The sequence below is a fragment of the Pseudophryne corroboree genome, chromosome 10 (genome assembly GCF_028390025.1).
Source record: "Pseudophryne corroboree isolate aPseCor3 chromosome 10, aPseCor3.hap2, whole genome shotgun sequence".
NCBI classification, from domain to species: domain Eukaryota; kingdom Metazoa; phylum Chordata; class Amphibia; order Anura; family Myobatrachidae; genus Pseudophryne; species Pseudophryne corroboree.
In genome coordinates this window covers 220,467,634-220,484,239 of record NC_086453.1, presented here as the reverse complement: position 1 = coordinate 220,484,239, position 16,606 = coordinate 220,467,634, and the positions used below count along the sequence as shown (strand labels likewise).

The following is a 16,606-nucleotide window of genomic DNA, read 5'->3' as shown; positions in this document are numbered from 1 at the left end:
ACTAAAGTAGTGAACATACTCCAATTTTAGTAATAGTTCCGCTAAGTGTTTCATAACTACCGTAATAAAGGTATGCACAGTTATGGCTACATGGTCACGGGTATCGCTAATAACACAGACTCACACAGTTTGAAGTGTCACACAATCATCTTGCCTAAAAAACAGATGTAGCCACACTAATTGTTGCGCACGCATTGCAGCATACAGTAAATGAGCATGGATCTATCTGTATACAGCAAATGGGTGAAGTGTTGCTTGTGAAGTGTCCCAGTGGAATCATTGAATTGCATCCTGACACACAAATTAATAATTTTCTGCAAAATCTAGTAACCCATAGCTTCTGATTCTTGTCGAATGGTTTCCTTCAACTTGCGTAGGTATTCAGCTTGTGACTTTGCTGTATACAGAGGGGCAGCAGTACTACAAATAATTTCATGGATTTGTTCCACAGTACTAGTGTCACGGGGTGGCCTGATTGTGTTCCCGGTAATGACCTGGGTGAGCCAGTGGGGGGCGCAGGGAGGCAGAAGTTAGGTGGCTTGAGATATGGACAAGTCATATGCTGGAGCACTCTAAAAGATTACACAGTGAGCACAGAGAAATGGCCAGATCTGAAGCAGAGTCACGAAGTCGAACTCACCAGGGGTTTTTGCCAGTGACCCCTGCCAGGGGATATGGTCTTTTGCTGCGCCTGACGGGCAGGTCGCGGCCTCCTGCTCAGGTTCCTCTGTGGAGGCTGTGAGACACTCGGGGTATACAGGGATGCTTAATACTGGATTATACTGAAGTGCTTAACCATCAATAGTGAGCCCGATGATGACGTGAAAAGCTAAGTACATCGGATATGGTGAACTCAGGAGTGTTAGGGTAGCTGAGGATATCTGGAGCCTGTGAGGGGAATCCTGGACTAAGCACCGCAGACTGGTAACACACTGAGATGGAGATAGTGGAAGTCTCTGGCGGCAGGTAAGTAACCAGGAAAGGCAGGTACAGCAGGACACAGGTAAACGGATCTCTGGAGCAAGCCTAGAGCCTTGAGAGCGACGCTGGAGAACTTGCAGGAGAACTGACAAGTTGTTCAAGGCAATGAGGACTCTGGGAAGCTTGCTTATATCCCCCCCCCAGGAGGATGCTGATTGGTTGCTGTTGGCAGCAGCAGCATGTACAGAACCAGGAAGTAATTACCTGAATACCTGGATCATGTGACTCTGGATCATGTGACTCTGCCAGAGTCAGTGGAAATCATGCTAGTAACCACAGAAAGCACCAGCGGCTGAACTGCGGCACAGAATACACCAGCGTGCCGGTAAGTGGCGTGTGCGAGCAGTGCGTGAACTGTGGTTCCCGACAACTAGTGGTTGTAACCAATTTACTTTGGTCAGTGTGGACCCACTGCTTATAAACAATTGTGTACTCATCATCCATGTCCCTATTATGAAAAGGTTTTTCAACAATTTTCTGAAGTGCTTCCAGACCTGGAAATGTATCACACCAATGAAGCATACAAGTTTTTGACACTGACAAAAAAGGGTTTCATTTAGGTCTTTGTAGACCTTCTTTAGTGGTAGAGCAGCAACCAATAATTTTTTACGTTTTGGTGAGTTTCGCAAACTCACATGGAATCCATACCTCTTTCTGCAACACTAACACACCATGTAGGTAGTAAAGTACAAACCATGGTTCTTTAACCTGTGGCCCTCCAGCTGCTGTAAAACTACACATCCCAGCATGCCCTGCCAGTTTTGCTATTAAAGTATGCTAAAACTGAGGGAGGGCATGCTGGAATGCATAGTTCCACAGCAGCTGGAGGGCCGCCGGTTGAATACTTATGCCTTAAACAATCCAATTTGAATGTCTGGAAAACTGTATTTGAAAGCAAGATATATACGTTATGGTAAGAACTTACCATTGATAACGTATTTCTCCTAAGTCCACAGGATAGCAATGGGATATGATGAAGCAACAGCAGATTTGCACCAATCTGTCAAAGTTTTCCGGCCTCCCAGCATGCAATGGGCCCGTACATATATATCCCCGCCTCCTGGCTCAGTAAAATCAGTTGTATTCCAAAGCTCAAGGCAGGTGCATCACAGATAGCCTTAATCAGGCGATCAGAACACACATGCATACCCTTCCGTACAAAAAGGAAGAGGTTAGTGAGTAAAAGGATCCTCAAATCATGTGCGTCAGGGTGGGATCCCTGTGGATCCTGTGGACTTAAGAGAAATACCGTTATCAACGGTAAGTTCTTACCATAACGTATATTTCTCTTACGTCCTAGAGGATGCTGGGGACTCCGTAAGGACCATGGGGTATAGACGGGCTCCGCAGGAGATAGGGCACCTAAAAAGAACTTTGACTATGGGTGTGCACTGGCTCCTCCCTCTATGCCCCTCCTCCAGACATTAGTTAGATCTTGTGCCCAGAGGAGAATGGGTGCACTGCAGAGAGCTCTCCAGAGTTTTCTGTGGAAAAAGAATTTTGTTAGGTTTTTTCATTTTCAGGGAGTCCTGTTGGCAACAGGCTCCCTGCATCGTGGGACCGAGGAGAGAGAAGCAGGGCTGGCTTGTCAAGTTGGGCACTGCTTCTAAGGCTACTGGACACCATTAGCTCCAGAGGGAGTCGGAACACAGGTCTCACCTGGGGTTCGTCCCGGAGCCGCGCCGCCGTCCTCCTCACAGATGCCGAAGATAGAAGCCGGATAGAGAAGGCAGAAGACATCAGATCTTCATGAGGTAAGGCGCGCAGCGGTAAGCTGCGCGCCATTGCTCCCAGTCACACACACACAGAGCAGCACTGAAGGGTGCAGGGCGCAGGAGGGGCGCCCTGGGCAGCAATAAACCTCACATTTTGGCACAAATACAGTTGGATTAGACTGCGGAGGCAGTAAATCTATGATCCCCCGCCATTTTATTGAAAAATCACTGGGACCGAAGCCCGCCGTCGGGTGGGCGGGGCTTGATCCTCAGCACTAACCAGCACCATTTTCTCCACAGAAGCTGCATGAGGAAAACGCTGGCTCCCTGGTCTCTCCCCTGCTGAACTCACAGGCTGGAAAAAAGAGGAGGGGGCACATTAGCGACGCAGTGAGTGGGAATTGGCATAATATATATAAAAAAGCGCTATCTGGACATATTTTTTCCAGTGTTTTTAAGCGCTGATGTGTGCTGGCATACTCTTTCTCTGTCTCTCCTTAGGACCTGGTTGGGGTTTTGTCCCCTTATAGGTTAATCCCTGTGTGTGTGAGGTGTCGGTACGTGTGTGTCGACATGTCTGAGGCGGAAGGCTTCTCCAAGGAGGAGGTGGAGCAAATCAGTGGTGTGTCCCCGTCGGTAGTGCCGACTCCAGATTGGATGGACATGTGGCATATGTTCTAGGGCCAATGCCATGTCTGTCTCAGCGAGAAGATCCTTATGGACTCGCCAATGGACGGGTGATGCGGATTCCAAGAAACATATGGAAGTACTACCCTATAAAGGGGATGTATTGTTTGGGGATGGGCTGACGGACCTGGTTTCCACAGCTACAGCAGGTAAATCGAATTTTTTACCATATATTCCCCAACAGCAAAAGAAAGTAACACCCTATCAGATGCAGTCCTTTCGGTCGCACAAGTCCAAAAGAGGTCGGGGATCCTATTTCCTCGCCGGAGGTAAGGGCAGAGGCAAGAGCACCTGCTTCGGCAGGTGCCCAGGAGCAAAGGTCCTCCCCGGCTGCTCCAAAACCCACAGCATGACGCTGGGGCTCCCCTGAGGGAGTCCGCAGCGGTGGGGGCACGTCTTCGACTTTTCAGTCAGGCCTGGGTCAGTTCGGACCTGAATCCCTGGGTGTTGGAAATAGTTTCCCAGGGTTACAAATTGGAATTCGAGGAGGTGCCCCCGCGCCGATTTTTAAAATCGGCCCTACCAGCTTCCACATTGGAAAGGGATGTAGTGTTAGCTGCAATTCAAACGCTGTGTATACAGCAAGTGATAATCAAGGTTCCCCTGCACCAGCAGGGAAGAGGTTACTACTCAACCCTATTTGTGGTCCCGAAACCGGACGGTTCGGTCAGACCTATTTTGAATCTGAAATCCCTAAACCTGTACATAAAAAGATTAAAATTCAAAATGGAATCTCTCAGGGCGATAATAGCCAACATGGAGGACGGGGAGTTTATGGTGTCTCTGGACATAAAGGATGCGTACCTTCATGTCCCCATATATGCCCCCCATCAGGAATACCTGAGATTCGCTGTACAGGATTGTCATTACCAATTTCAGACGTTGCCGTTTGGACTCTCCACGGCACCAAGGATTTTCACCAAGATAATGGCGGAAATGATAGTGGTCCTGCGCAAGCATGGAGTCACAATTATCCCATATTTGGACGATCTCCTGATAAAAGCGAGATCAAGGGAGAAATTGCTGAGCAGTGTGGCGCTCTCTCCGAGAGTGCTCCAGCAACACGGTTGGATTCTAAATCTACTGAAGTCACAGTTGATTCCGACAACTCCGCTACTGTTCCTAGGTATGATACTGGATACGGAACAAATTAAGGTCTTCCTCCCAATAGAGAAACCCCAAGACATCCAGAACATGGTCAGAGACCTGCTAAAACCGAAAAGGGTGTCAGTTCACCAATGCACTTGAGTTCTGGGGAAAATGGTGGCGGCCTACGAGGCCATTCCCTTCGGAAGGTTCCATGCAAGGACTTTTCAATGGGACCTTCTGGACAAGTGGTCCGGGTCCCATCTGCACTTACATCGGAAAATAACTCTGTCCCCAGGGACCAGAGTGTCCCTCCTGTGGTGGTTGCAAAGTGCTCACCTCCTGGAGGGTCACAGGTTCGGAATTCAGGATTGGATCCTGGTTACCACGGACGCGAGCCTCCGAGGATGGGGAGCGGTCACACAGGGAAAAAAATTTCAGGGTCTTTGGTCAGACCAGGAGTCCTGTCTACACATCAATGTGTTGGAACTCAGGGCCATTTACAACGGCCTTCGACAAGCGGAGAGTTTTCTTCGAAACCTACCGGTTCTGATTCAGTCAGACAATGTCACAGCAGTGGCTCATGTGAACCGCCAAGGCGGGACAAGAAGCAGAGTCGCGATGGCGGAAGCCACAAGGATCTTTTGCTGGGCGGAAAATCATGTAAGCGCTCTGTCGGCTGTCTTCATTCCGGGAGTGGACAACTGGGAAGCAGACTTCCTCAGCAGACACGATCTCCATCCAGGAGAGTGGGGACTTCATCAAGAAGTCTTTGCAGACGTAACACGTCTTTGGGGAACTCCTCAAATAGACATGATGGCGTCACGCCTCAAAAAAAAAAAAACTTCGGAGGTATTGCGCCAGGTCTCGGGACCCTCAGGCAGTAGCAGTAGACGCTCTGGTAACACCGTGGGTGTTCAAATCGGTCTACGTGTTTCCTCCTCTTCCTCTCATCACAAAAGTGTTGAGGATCATAAGACGACGAAGAGTACAGACGATACTCGTTGTCCCAGACTGGCCTCGAAGGGCCTGGTACTCTGATCTACAAGAGATGCTCACAGGAGATCCCTGGCCTCTTCCTCTGAGGGAGACCTGTTGCAGCAGGGGCCCTGTGTATTTCAAGACTTACCGCGGTTACGTTTGACGGCATGGCGGTTGAACGCCAAATCCTAGCGAAAAAGGGGATTCCGGAAGAGGTCATCCCTACTTTAATAAAGGCTAGGAAGGAGGTGACGGTAAAACATTATCACCGTATCTGGCGAAAGTATGTGTCTTGGTGTGTGACCAAGAATGCACCTACGGAAGATTTTCATCTGAGTCGTCTTCTCCACTTCCTACAAACAGGAGTGGATATGGGCCTGAAATTAGGTTCTGTTTAGGTACAGATTCCGGCCCTCTCGATTTTCTTTCAGAAGGAATTGGCTTCTCTTCCAGAAGTCCAGACGTTTGTAAAGGGAGTGCTGCACATCCAGCCCCCTTTTGTGCCTCCAGTGGCACCATGGGACCTGAACGTGGTGTTGCAGTTCCTAAAATCACACTGGTTTGAACCGCTTAACAAGGTTGAGTTGAAATTTCTTACCTGGAAGGTGGTCATGTTGTTGGCCTTAGCATCAGCAAGGCGAGTGTCAGAATTGGCGGCTTTGTCACACAAGAGCCCCTACTTGATTTTTCATGTGGGTCGAGTTAAATTGAGGACACGTCCGCAATTTTTGCCTAAAGTGGTTTCCTAGTTCCATATGAATCAACCTATTGTGGTTCCTGTGGCTTCAAGTGACCTGGAGGATTCCAGATCCCTGGACGTAGTCAGGACCTTAAAAAATTATGTAGCCAGGACGGCTAGAATTAGGAAAACAGAGGCTCTGTTTGTTCTGTATGCGGCCAATAAGATTGGCGCTCCTGCTTCGAAGCAGACTATTGCTCGCTGCATCTGTAATACGATTCAGCAGGCTCACTCTACGGCTGGATTGCCGGTACCAAATTCGGTTAAGGCCCATTCCACTAGGAAGGTGGGCTCTTCTTGGGCGGCTGCCCGAGGCGTCTCGGCATTACAACTTTGCCGAGCGGCGACTTGGTCGGGGTCAAACACTTTTGCTAAATTCTACAAGTTTGATACCCTGGCTGATGAGGACCTAGCGTTTGCTCAGTCGGTGCTGCAGAGTCATACGCACTCTCCCGCCCGATTGGATGCTTTGGTATAAACCCCATGGTCCTTACGGAGTCCCCAGCATCCTCTAGGACGTAAGAGAAAATAAGATTTTAAACCTACCGGTAAATCTATTTCTCCTAGTCCGTAGAGGATGCTGGGCGCCCGTACCAGTGCGGAAACTCTGCAAGACTTGTATATAGTTGTTGCTTACATAAGGGTTGTGTTACAGTTGACATCGGTCTTGGACCGTTACTGTCGTTTGTTCATACTGTTAACTGGTTATGTATGTTCCAAGTTACATGGTATGATTGGTGTGGGCTGGTATGAATCTTGCCCTTGGATTGCTAAATCCTGCCTTGTATTGTCCATCTCCTCTGGGCACAGTTCTCTAACTGAGGTCTGGAGGAGGGGCATAGAGGGAGAAGCCAGTGCACACCCATAGTCAAAGTTCTTTTTAGGTGCCCTATCTCCTGCGGAGCCCGTCTATACCCCATGGTCCTTACGGAGTCCCCAGTATCCTCTACGGACTAGGAGAAATAGATTTACCGGTAGATTTAAAATCTTATTTTCTCCGGCAGGGTCCACAGGTTATCCGCAGGATAACAATGAGCTTTTCCAAAGCAGTTTAGTGGTGGGGACACTCCTGATTGGACAGGAGACTCCTTCGCCCGAATTCAGCGTCATGAGAGGCAAAGGTATCCATGGCATAATGTCTAATGAATGTGTTAATGGAAGACCATGTGGCTGCCTTACATATCTGTTCTGCTAAAGCACCACGTTGTGCTGTCCATGATGGACCTACCTTACGAGTAGAGTGAGCAGAAACACTAGCCGGAACAGGGAGATCAGCTTGAGAATATGATTTTGAAATAGTCATCCGAAGCCATCTTGCCCGTGTCTGCTTATCAGCAGGCCATCCTCTCTGAAATCCGTAGAGAATGAAAAGAGAATCTGTCTTTCTGATAGCACTGATACAATCCACGTAGATCATTAATGCACGGACCACGTCCAGCGATGCATCTCCCGCAGAAAGGCCCGGTACCTGGAAAGCTGGGACTACAATTTCTTCATTAGGGTGGAATTTAACACCACCTTTGGAAGATACCCAGATCTAATTCTGAGATCTGCTTTATCTGGATAAAAAAAATCAGAAATGGGTAACGACATGATAATGCCCCTACGTCTGATACTCTTCTAGCTGACGCCATAGCCAGTAGAAGGAGAACTTTAGCTGTCAACCATTTAAGATCCACTTTATTAATTGGTTCAAATGCGGCAACTTGAAGGGCTTTCAGGACTAGACTTAAGTCCCAAGGCACTGTAGAAGGAACAAAAGAAGGTTGCATGCACAGCATTCCCTTGAAAAAAAGTGTGCACATCCTGTAAGTTGGCAATTTTCTTTTGGAACCATACAGTCAATGCTGACACTTGCACTCTCACGGAAGCCACCTTCAAACCTTATCCATTCTTGCCTTAAGGAATGCTAAGACCCTGGAAACTCTGAAAGACTTATGATCCATTTTCTGTTCACTGCACCAATGAATATAGGTTTGCCATATTCGGTGATAAATGCGAGCTGAGAAAGGTTTCCTTGCTCTGAGCATAGTTTTTATTACCTCTTGTGAGAATCCTCTTGACTTCAGGATAGAGGTTTCAACAGCCACGCTGTCAAAGACAGTCGATCCAGAGGTCTGTGATAATGAGGACCCTGCATCTGAAGATCTGGACATTGAGGGAGCAAAAGTGGAGCATCCATTGACATTCTCTGCAGATGTGTACCAATGCCTTCTGGGCCAAGCCGGAGCTATTAGTATCACAGCACCTTTCCCTTACTTTTATCTTTCTCATCACTCTGGGTTAAAGGGTGATTGGAGAAAACACATAAGCCAGATGAAAGTTCCATCTCACCGACAGGGCATCCACAAAGATTGCTCTGGGATCCTTGGTTCTTGACCCATATGCGAGCACTTTGTTGTTCAGTCGGGATGCCATGAGATCTATCTCTGGCAACCCCCACTTGTCTACTAGAGTCTGGAAGACCTCCGGGTGTAGAGCCCATTCGCTTGCCTGAATGGCTTGTCGACTGAGAAAGTTCGCTTCCCAGTTTAGGACTCCCAGAACGAACACTGCGGACAAGGCTGGATGATGAAGTTCTGCCCACTTTAGTATGTGACTTACCTCCTTCATTGCTTTTCGGTTGCGAGTTCCTCCCTGATGGTTGAGGTACGCTACTGCCGTCGCATTGTCCGAGCAGATCTTGACTGGTTTTCCCCGAAGATTGTTCTTTGCTTGAATCAGTGCCATGTATATAACCAGAAGTTCCAATATATTTATTTGCAGGCAATCTTCTTCCTTGGTCCATTGCCCCTGGAAACACAACCTTCCTGACACTGCTCCCCAGCCCTGGAGACTGGCATCTGTCATCAGAATTTCCCAATCTGATATCCAAAAGGGTCTCCCCTTGTCCAGATGGGATGTCTGTAGCCACCAGGCTAATGACCTTCTTACTTCTATTGTGAGAACCATAGTATGTGTTTTTATCGTCTGATGCAACCCATTCCTTTTGGCAAGATACAGACGCTGCAGAGGCCTCGAGTGGAATTTTGCATACTCCACCATGTCGAATGTTGACATCATCAAACCCATCACACGCATTGCTGCATGATTGGATACCTTTTGACTGTATAGCAAGTCCTGAATCCTTGACTGAACCTTGGATATCTTGTTCAGAGGTAACATTACTCTCTGAAGACTTGAATACAGTACAGCCCCCAAGTGAGTCATCTACTGTGACGGAACCAGAGACGATTTTGCCCAATTTACGAACCACCTGTGCTTCTGCAGACACGTTATTGTCTGTTGCAGATGACATAGGAGCAATTCCTGCGACTGCCAGGATTAAAAGATCGTCGAGGTATGAAAAAATTCTTATCCCTTGCTGACGGCGATAAGCTGCCATTACCACCATAATCTTGGTAAATACTCTGGGGGGGCTGTGGCTAACCCAAAAGGTAGGGCCTGGATCTGAAAATGCTGTTTGAGGATAGCGAACCTGAGAGAGCACTGATGGGACAGTGCTTATAGGAACATGTAGGTAAGCATCCTGTATATCCAGGGATACCATATAATTCCCTGGCTCCATGGCCAAAATCATAGAACCCAAATGTATTTGTTCAGCACTTTGAGATTGAGAATGGGCCGAAATTACCCATTTGGCTTCTGAACTAAAAACAGGTTGGAGTAAAACCCCTGTCCTCCTTGTGCATGAGGAACTGGAATGACTACTCCTAACTGAAGTAATTTCTGAACTGCCTCTTGCAAAGCCCTGGCCTTCGTCTCCACCCGACACGGGCTGGTACAAAAAACCTTGGAGGAGGGTGCTTCTTGAAGGAAAAGCATAACCTAGAGATACCGCTTCCTGCACCCAGGCATCTGTTGTAGACTGCTGCCAGATCTGTGCAAACTGAAGAAGTTGGGCTCCCACCCTGGGATCCTGCAGGTAGAGGCCCGCATCTTCAGGCTGATGTCTTATCTGTTTTACCAGCCGGTCCTCTGGTAGCCCAATGCTTTTTAGTCCTGCCAGACTTGTTGTATTGGGATTGCCTGCTATTGCTTTTACCTTTAGCTTTTCCTTGAGACCAAAAGGGCCGAAAAGCTGAAACTTTAGGTTTTAAATTTTATGTGGAAGGAAACTTTACTTTCTTGGAGTCTGCTTCTGACTCCAAAATATTTGTCAATTCTTTACCAAAAAGAATATCTCCAGAAAAGGGCAAAGATTCCAAAACCTTCTAAAGATTCTGAAGCAGCTTTCCACGTATGTAGCCAAACTGTTCTACGAGCAGCTATTGTTGAAGCTGATGCCCTGGAGGCAATAGTACAAATATCCAATGCTGCTTCTTCCAAGAACATTGCAGCCTGTTTTGTTGTGCTATTTGGGATTTTTGCTCTCTGGATGCTATTGAAAAATCCCCATCCAATGCATCAGCCCAGGGAGCCACTGCCTTTGCCATCCAAGCTGAAGCCATGGCTGGCCTTATGACTGCCCCAGACAGGTAAAAAATTTATTTTAGAAAACCATCCACTCTCCTATCCGTGACGTCATTTAATGATGTTGAAGGCAAAGGTAATGTAGATTTTTGCACTAATCGAATCACATGCGTATCTACTTTAGGAGCCACCTCCCTTTTTAAACAATTCCCAGCTGGAAGAGGATAATTGGAATTCCATTTCTTAGGAATTCTAAACTTCTTATTAGGCGTAGCCCAAGCCTCTTCCATGATTTCCGCCAGCGGATCTGACCCTGGAAACTCAGTCTTAACTGTTTTGGGACATTTAAACACAGGTGCCTTGGTTTTTAACACGGGCTCTGCTGAATCCTCTAAGGATAGAATGGCTTTCATAGTTTTAATTAACCTCGCTATATCCACTGAGCTGAAACCTTCCTCCTCTTCATATGCCGAAGTAGAATTAATTGAGCTTTCATCCTCCGATGAATCCTCATCTGAACTATGTGTATCCTGTGAGAATGAAGATTTGCTTTCATCCGGCTTATCTGCCTGTTTCTTTTGATGGGCAGCTGCTGGAAGTGATACACCACAGGTGGGAAGCTGCATGTAAGGGTTAATCATGTAACCTATCCCCGGTACAGGAGTTGGAGGAATTATCTGTTCAGCTATAGTGGATAAAGTCTGTGCAAACACAGCCCAAGGTGGCTCAACCTGCACCTGAATCTGCCTTTTATTTTTCAAGAACCCCTGGGGAAAGCTAAAACAATTTGCACACAAACCATCCAGTGCTGTGAGTGTATCTTCCTCACCTTTGCTGCTCTTAGACATGATAAATAATCAACACTTCCACAGTGTACTACACAATTTGTGACTGTAATCACTTTAAGCTTTTTAAAGTGACATAGAATCCGACCCTACCCATGCACCAGCATTGAGGATCGGAATGGAACAAAACTGACAAAATATAGTAAAGTCAGCAATCACACTAGCAGTCAGTCACATGTTATACATTAGTATAATAAGCAATGAGCATATCATGAACTACAACTCCATTTCAAGTATGTAGGAGAACATATTACTGAATCATGTTTAAACAGATCTACCGTATTCAGACGCATTGCGAAAGAAACAACAGTAAATGTATACAGACTCGTATGCAATAGGCACTTATCTAACTATTCATACTCAAAAGGTAGATAGAGACTTAGTGCTGTATTACCCATACTCAGTAGAGTGGGATACAGGGAGACTCGCCTTGCTTCCAGGACCGATCAATACGTTAGCGAACGCTAAGTGGATCCAGACGCTACTAGTGTACACTGCCGCTCCATGAACCTATAGTGAACACAGACGTTCAGTGAACACAGACGCACCAGTCACACAGCCGCCTATGCTGCGACTGGGCCCCCTTCGTGTACACCGTCTGAGATGGAAGCGGGAAACAGTTCATGGCGGTAGACTCTGAGGAAACTGGTCATGAACCGGGGAGAGGGGCGACCAGGAGAGCATCTGACTCCCCACTGCTGACATCAACCCTAGAAATCGCAGCCCCATACTATTCCTGGAGCCTATGATCCCTAAGGCCTAGCGCTGGTGCACCCAAGGTGGCAGCCACGTCAGCGACTGTTTGGTAGTCTCCTCCTAAAACAGTGCGGCTGTGTCCGTATTCCTCTTCTAAGTGGAACCGATGCCTTTACCTTCTCCCCGTATTCCGGCCACAGCCCGGTAACACCTGCTGGACCTGCTAGTATATCCGACACAGACGCCCGCCGAAACAGCACTGTACTCGTGGGTAAGCGTTGTCGCGACCTGGCGGAGAGTTGTTGGAGCGACTTTTCCTAAGGTATGTATAAGATGCTGTTTAGAAAGATTGCTCAAAAAAATAGTAAGACTATAAAAATAAAATAAGAAAGCTTAGTGCTGCTAAAAACCAGCAGCCCTCTGACCATGCTCCGGCTCCTGTCGCACCATACAAAAAGCTGATTTGTCTGAGCCAGGAGGCGGGGATATATGGATGGGCCCATTGCATGCTGGAAGGCTGGAAAGCTTTGACCGACTGCTGCAAATCTGCTGTCGCTTCATGATATCCCATTGTTATCCTGTGAATAACCTGTGAACCCTGCTGGAGAAAAAGCTTTTTCAAGTTTACTAGGAGTAGCCTTTTCTGTTTGTGAAATCTTTTTCCTCCTGGAACTTTACAGAAACAGACTCTCTTTCCAGGGCACATGCGAGAATGTTCATCATCTTCTTAAAACTGCTGTACCTGATGAACGATTTGTACAGGAAGGGCTTTCTCTCTATATTTTTCAGGTTCTGTCAGTATGCCATGGGTTTCTTTAAGTTTTCTTGATTGTTTTACCATGGATTCTGTGACATTAAATAAGTTAGAGACTCAAGTTATGTTTAAGTTTTTAAATTTCATTATTTTTTATGTTAATTATGTAAGCAGTACAACAGTAATTGAACGTCAACTTCAGTATTTTTTTCCCTCCACTGTGAAACAGAGTACCATGCTGATTTTTTGTGTGGTAGTACTGTATACCTTTGTTGAGCATATAAAAAAACTTGGGATATCTAATGTTGATTGAACCTAGCGTTTTTTAAGTCTTTTAAAAAAATGTGCGTTTTTACGGTAACTCGAAACATAAACAGATAAAGTAATTTTGTTTGGATTTCTGGATTCAGGAGGAAGAGTTACCTTAGGTGTCCAAATGTCATGATGATTCCTTAATAAACACCTGTGATACTTCAAATAAACTGGATAAAGAAGCCGTGATTAGTAAATAATTTAATACATTGAAAAATCAATATTTAATAAACAAATTGTCAGACAGTCGAGATATTTGACAGAAATTGTTTTTTGACATCCTCTCAAATAAAAAAAAAAATCGTAAAAAACTTAGATGGGTGGTGGACATTTAATTTTTTTTGTTTTTTTCGGGTGATTTGATGTGGAATGACCCTTAAGCACTGCCATTAACGCCAGGTTGGCGATATATCATGCACACCATATATAATAGATATGGCAGCTGGTCTTAGTGCTGCAAGAATTAAGATTTCAGTTGTATAGTGACCTCCTTTTTTGTTTTGTTTTTTACATTTGATTATATATGTAGATTAAAGTGTTAACAGGTTGGATTTTTATACCTTTTTTTTATTCAGTGATGCCAGCTAAATAAAAGCCTCATATTATCCTCTTTACAGTAGTATAACCTCCAATGACCTCCAAATGTAAACGATGTCCTAAGTCTTAAATGCTGAGGTTTAATAAAAAGAGGCTTTTATTTCAGTACAGAAGTCCGACATATACACTCCTATACATCTGTTTCTAGGGGGAAGTCCAGGCACTGTTTCTCAGGCATGAGGGTTACCTTGGTGCCATTGGGGCATTTCTAAAAGGAGCTGAGGAAGATAGTAAGTATAGATTCAATATAATGTACCTTTTATAAACGTTTGCGTTTCATTGTCTATATTTAATAGTAATCTACCAAGCTGACGAGGTTATATAGTGAGCAAGTCATCTTAGTTTTCTTTGTGTGTGTCTTTGTTTTTAATGCTTTTCAGATCTCAACCTGTACAGTTGGGGGGAAAACTATGCTGGCAGTTCTGGGCTGATGAGCACCTCGCCAGATATCTACCCAATGCAGAGATCACGGAGTGGAACAGTGAGTTTTTGTCGTGTTTTAATCTCTTTTTATTGATAGGTTTACAGTACATCAAAAAAATACATGCTCCTATAGAAATGGGGATTGGGGAATTAAAAGGAAGGGAGAGATAAGGGAGGTGGGCTGTTATTACAGCCGTTAAAATCCAAAGAAGTCCTACCAAAGGGGTACTGTAATGAGAATACCTTAGTATATTTAAGAACACATAGTAACTTTTTCTTTTAATGGTCAGTGACCTGGAAATCAGCACTGGCATTGGTAGGTTAGAACAATTTATTTGTAGTAATTTTTTTTACAATATAGTACAGGTAGTTGACAAAAAATGGAAATGAGAGACTCCAAGCAATAAATCAGGCCTGGCCAACCTATGGCTCTCAAGCTGCTGCAGAGCTACAAGTCCCAGCATGCCCTGCCACAGTTTTAGCATTCCCTAATAACAAAACTGTGGCAGGGCATGCTGGGATTTGTAGTTTTACAACAGCTGGAGTGCCACAGGTCGGCCAGGCATACAATAAACTATTTGGACAATGTATAAGAATACTTAGGCTTATCATACCATCCCTTTAAACTAGAGATGAGCGGATTCGGCTTTAACGCCAGAATTAATGCCAGTTCGGTTTTATCCGGATTTCTTCTATTGGCTGTCCAAAACATGTGACATCTGTGAGCCAATAAGATGCCGTTTTGAGAACTGAGTAAATCCGAGTAAAACCGAACCCGCTTATCTCTACTTTAAACTGGAACAGTCATGGATTACACATGTTCTGTGGCTGATTAAAATCAATTCCTGCTTGTAGTAACCTGCGTTTTGTTGGTTGGAAACGCCCATTTATGGTAATGAATATATGCAGAAATATAAGTTACCCTGTACAGAATGAATTTTTTTTCTGATCAGAATAACATGAAGATAAATGTATGACCGACTTGCCTACAGAAATGGATTCTTGGTGAAAACAATATTGTACCTTCTTCTTATGCAGTCATGTCTTTAATCAGTCACATACTTTGCTTGTAACTACAGTCATTCGTTCATTGCAAAAAGTTTTGTTTCATCACATTCTTTTCATTTTTCTTTTTCTTTCTCCTTTCATCATTGTTAACTGCAGTTTTCTGTAAGTACCTTGCTATATGTTGGTGCTTGTAGATTGTGGTTTATATCATGCTGCTATTGATGTTATCATTTATCGTAAGAGGAAGACACTTGTTACATTGGAGCCACACCTGCTCCTTCAATGCTATGATTTACATCCTGTATCTTAGCGACTGCAGCCAGATGTGATTATTTACATCTCCACCTCTCAATTCTTAACCCGGGCATACACTATACAATTATCTGGCAGATAAGCAGGTCCGGTTCTAGACCTTGGGGTGCTCCCCCCGATAGGCAAAACAGGGTTAGTGCGCGCTGTAGGCGTGCATCCATAATTAGGGGTGTGGCTTCATAGGAAAGGGGCGTGGCCACAGTTATGCCCCCAGTAGAGTTATGCCCCCTGTAGCTGTGCCCCCAGTAGACTTCCACCCTGTAGCTGTGCCCTCAGCAGTTTTGCCCCTGTTGCTGTGCCCCCTGTAGTTTTGCCACCTGTTGCTGTGCGCTCAGTAGTTGTGCCCCTGTAGTTTTGCCCCCTGTTGCTGTGCTCTCAGTAGTTGTGCCCAGTTGCTGTGCCCTCAGTAGATTTGCCCCCTGTTGCAGTGCTCTCAGTAGTTATGCCCCATTGCTGTGCCCTCAGATTTGCCCCCATTGCTCTGCCCTCAGTAGTTGTGCACCTGTAGTTTTGCACCCTGTTGCTCTGCCCTCAGTAGTTATGCCCCGTTGCTGTGCCCTCAGTAGATTTGCCCCCTGTTGCAGTGCCCTCAGTAGATGTGCCCCAGGTAGCTGTGCTTACAAAAAAAAAAATACTCACCAGCCCCGCTCCTGCTTCCAGACCGCTGCTGCTGTCCTTCGTCTCCGGCCGCCGCTCCTCGGATCTAAGGGAAAGACGTCATGACGTCTCTCCCATAGCGCTGCACACAAACACTCGAGGTCAATTATGACCTCTAGCGTCTGACACCACTCCCACAGTGCCGTGCTGTGCGCAATGACGTCAGGCGCACCGCACGGCACTAGTGGGAAGGGACAGGCGGCGGCAGTGGCGCCCCCAGGACTGTGGCGCCCCGGACAAAAATCCTGTTTGCCCGCGGCAAGAGCCGCTACTGCAGATAACGTGCCAGATCTGTCCAGTTGGAATGAAAATCTGGTAATGGATGAGCAGAGCCATAACTAGACATTTTGGTGCCCTGTGCCGGATAGGGAATTGGTGCCCCCCATATTAAAAACAGGGA

At 46.0% G+C, this 16,606-nt stretch overlaps 1 protein-coding gene across 3 annotated transcripts in view; it reads left to right on the top strand.

Annotated features, from left to right (window-relative positions):
* Positions 1 to 16,606, top strand: part of PANK4 (pantothenate kinase 4 (inactive)) — a 243,774-nt gene that overhangs the window by 133,797 nt on the left and 93,371 nt on the right. For all 3 annotated transcript variants that reach the window (XM_063943091.1, XM_063943090.1, XM_063943092.1), the window contains 2 exons: positions 13,955 to 14,036; positions 14,187 to 14,287. In XM_063943091.1, the coding sequence (XP_063799161.1) occupies positions 13,955 to 14,036; positions 14,187 to 14,287 (183 nt within the window). The remainder of the gene's footprint in view (positions 1 to 13,954; positions 14,037 to 14,186; positions 14,288 to 16,606) is intronic.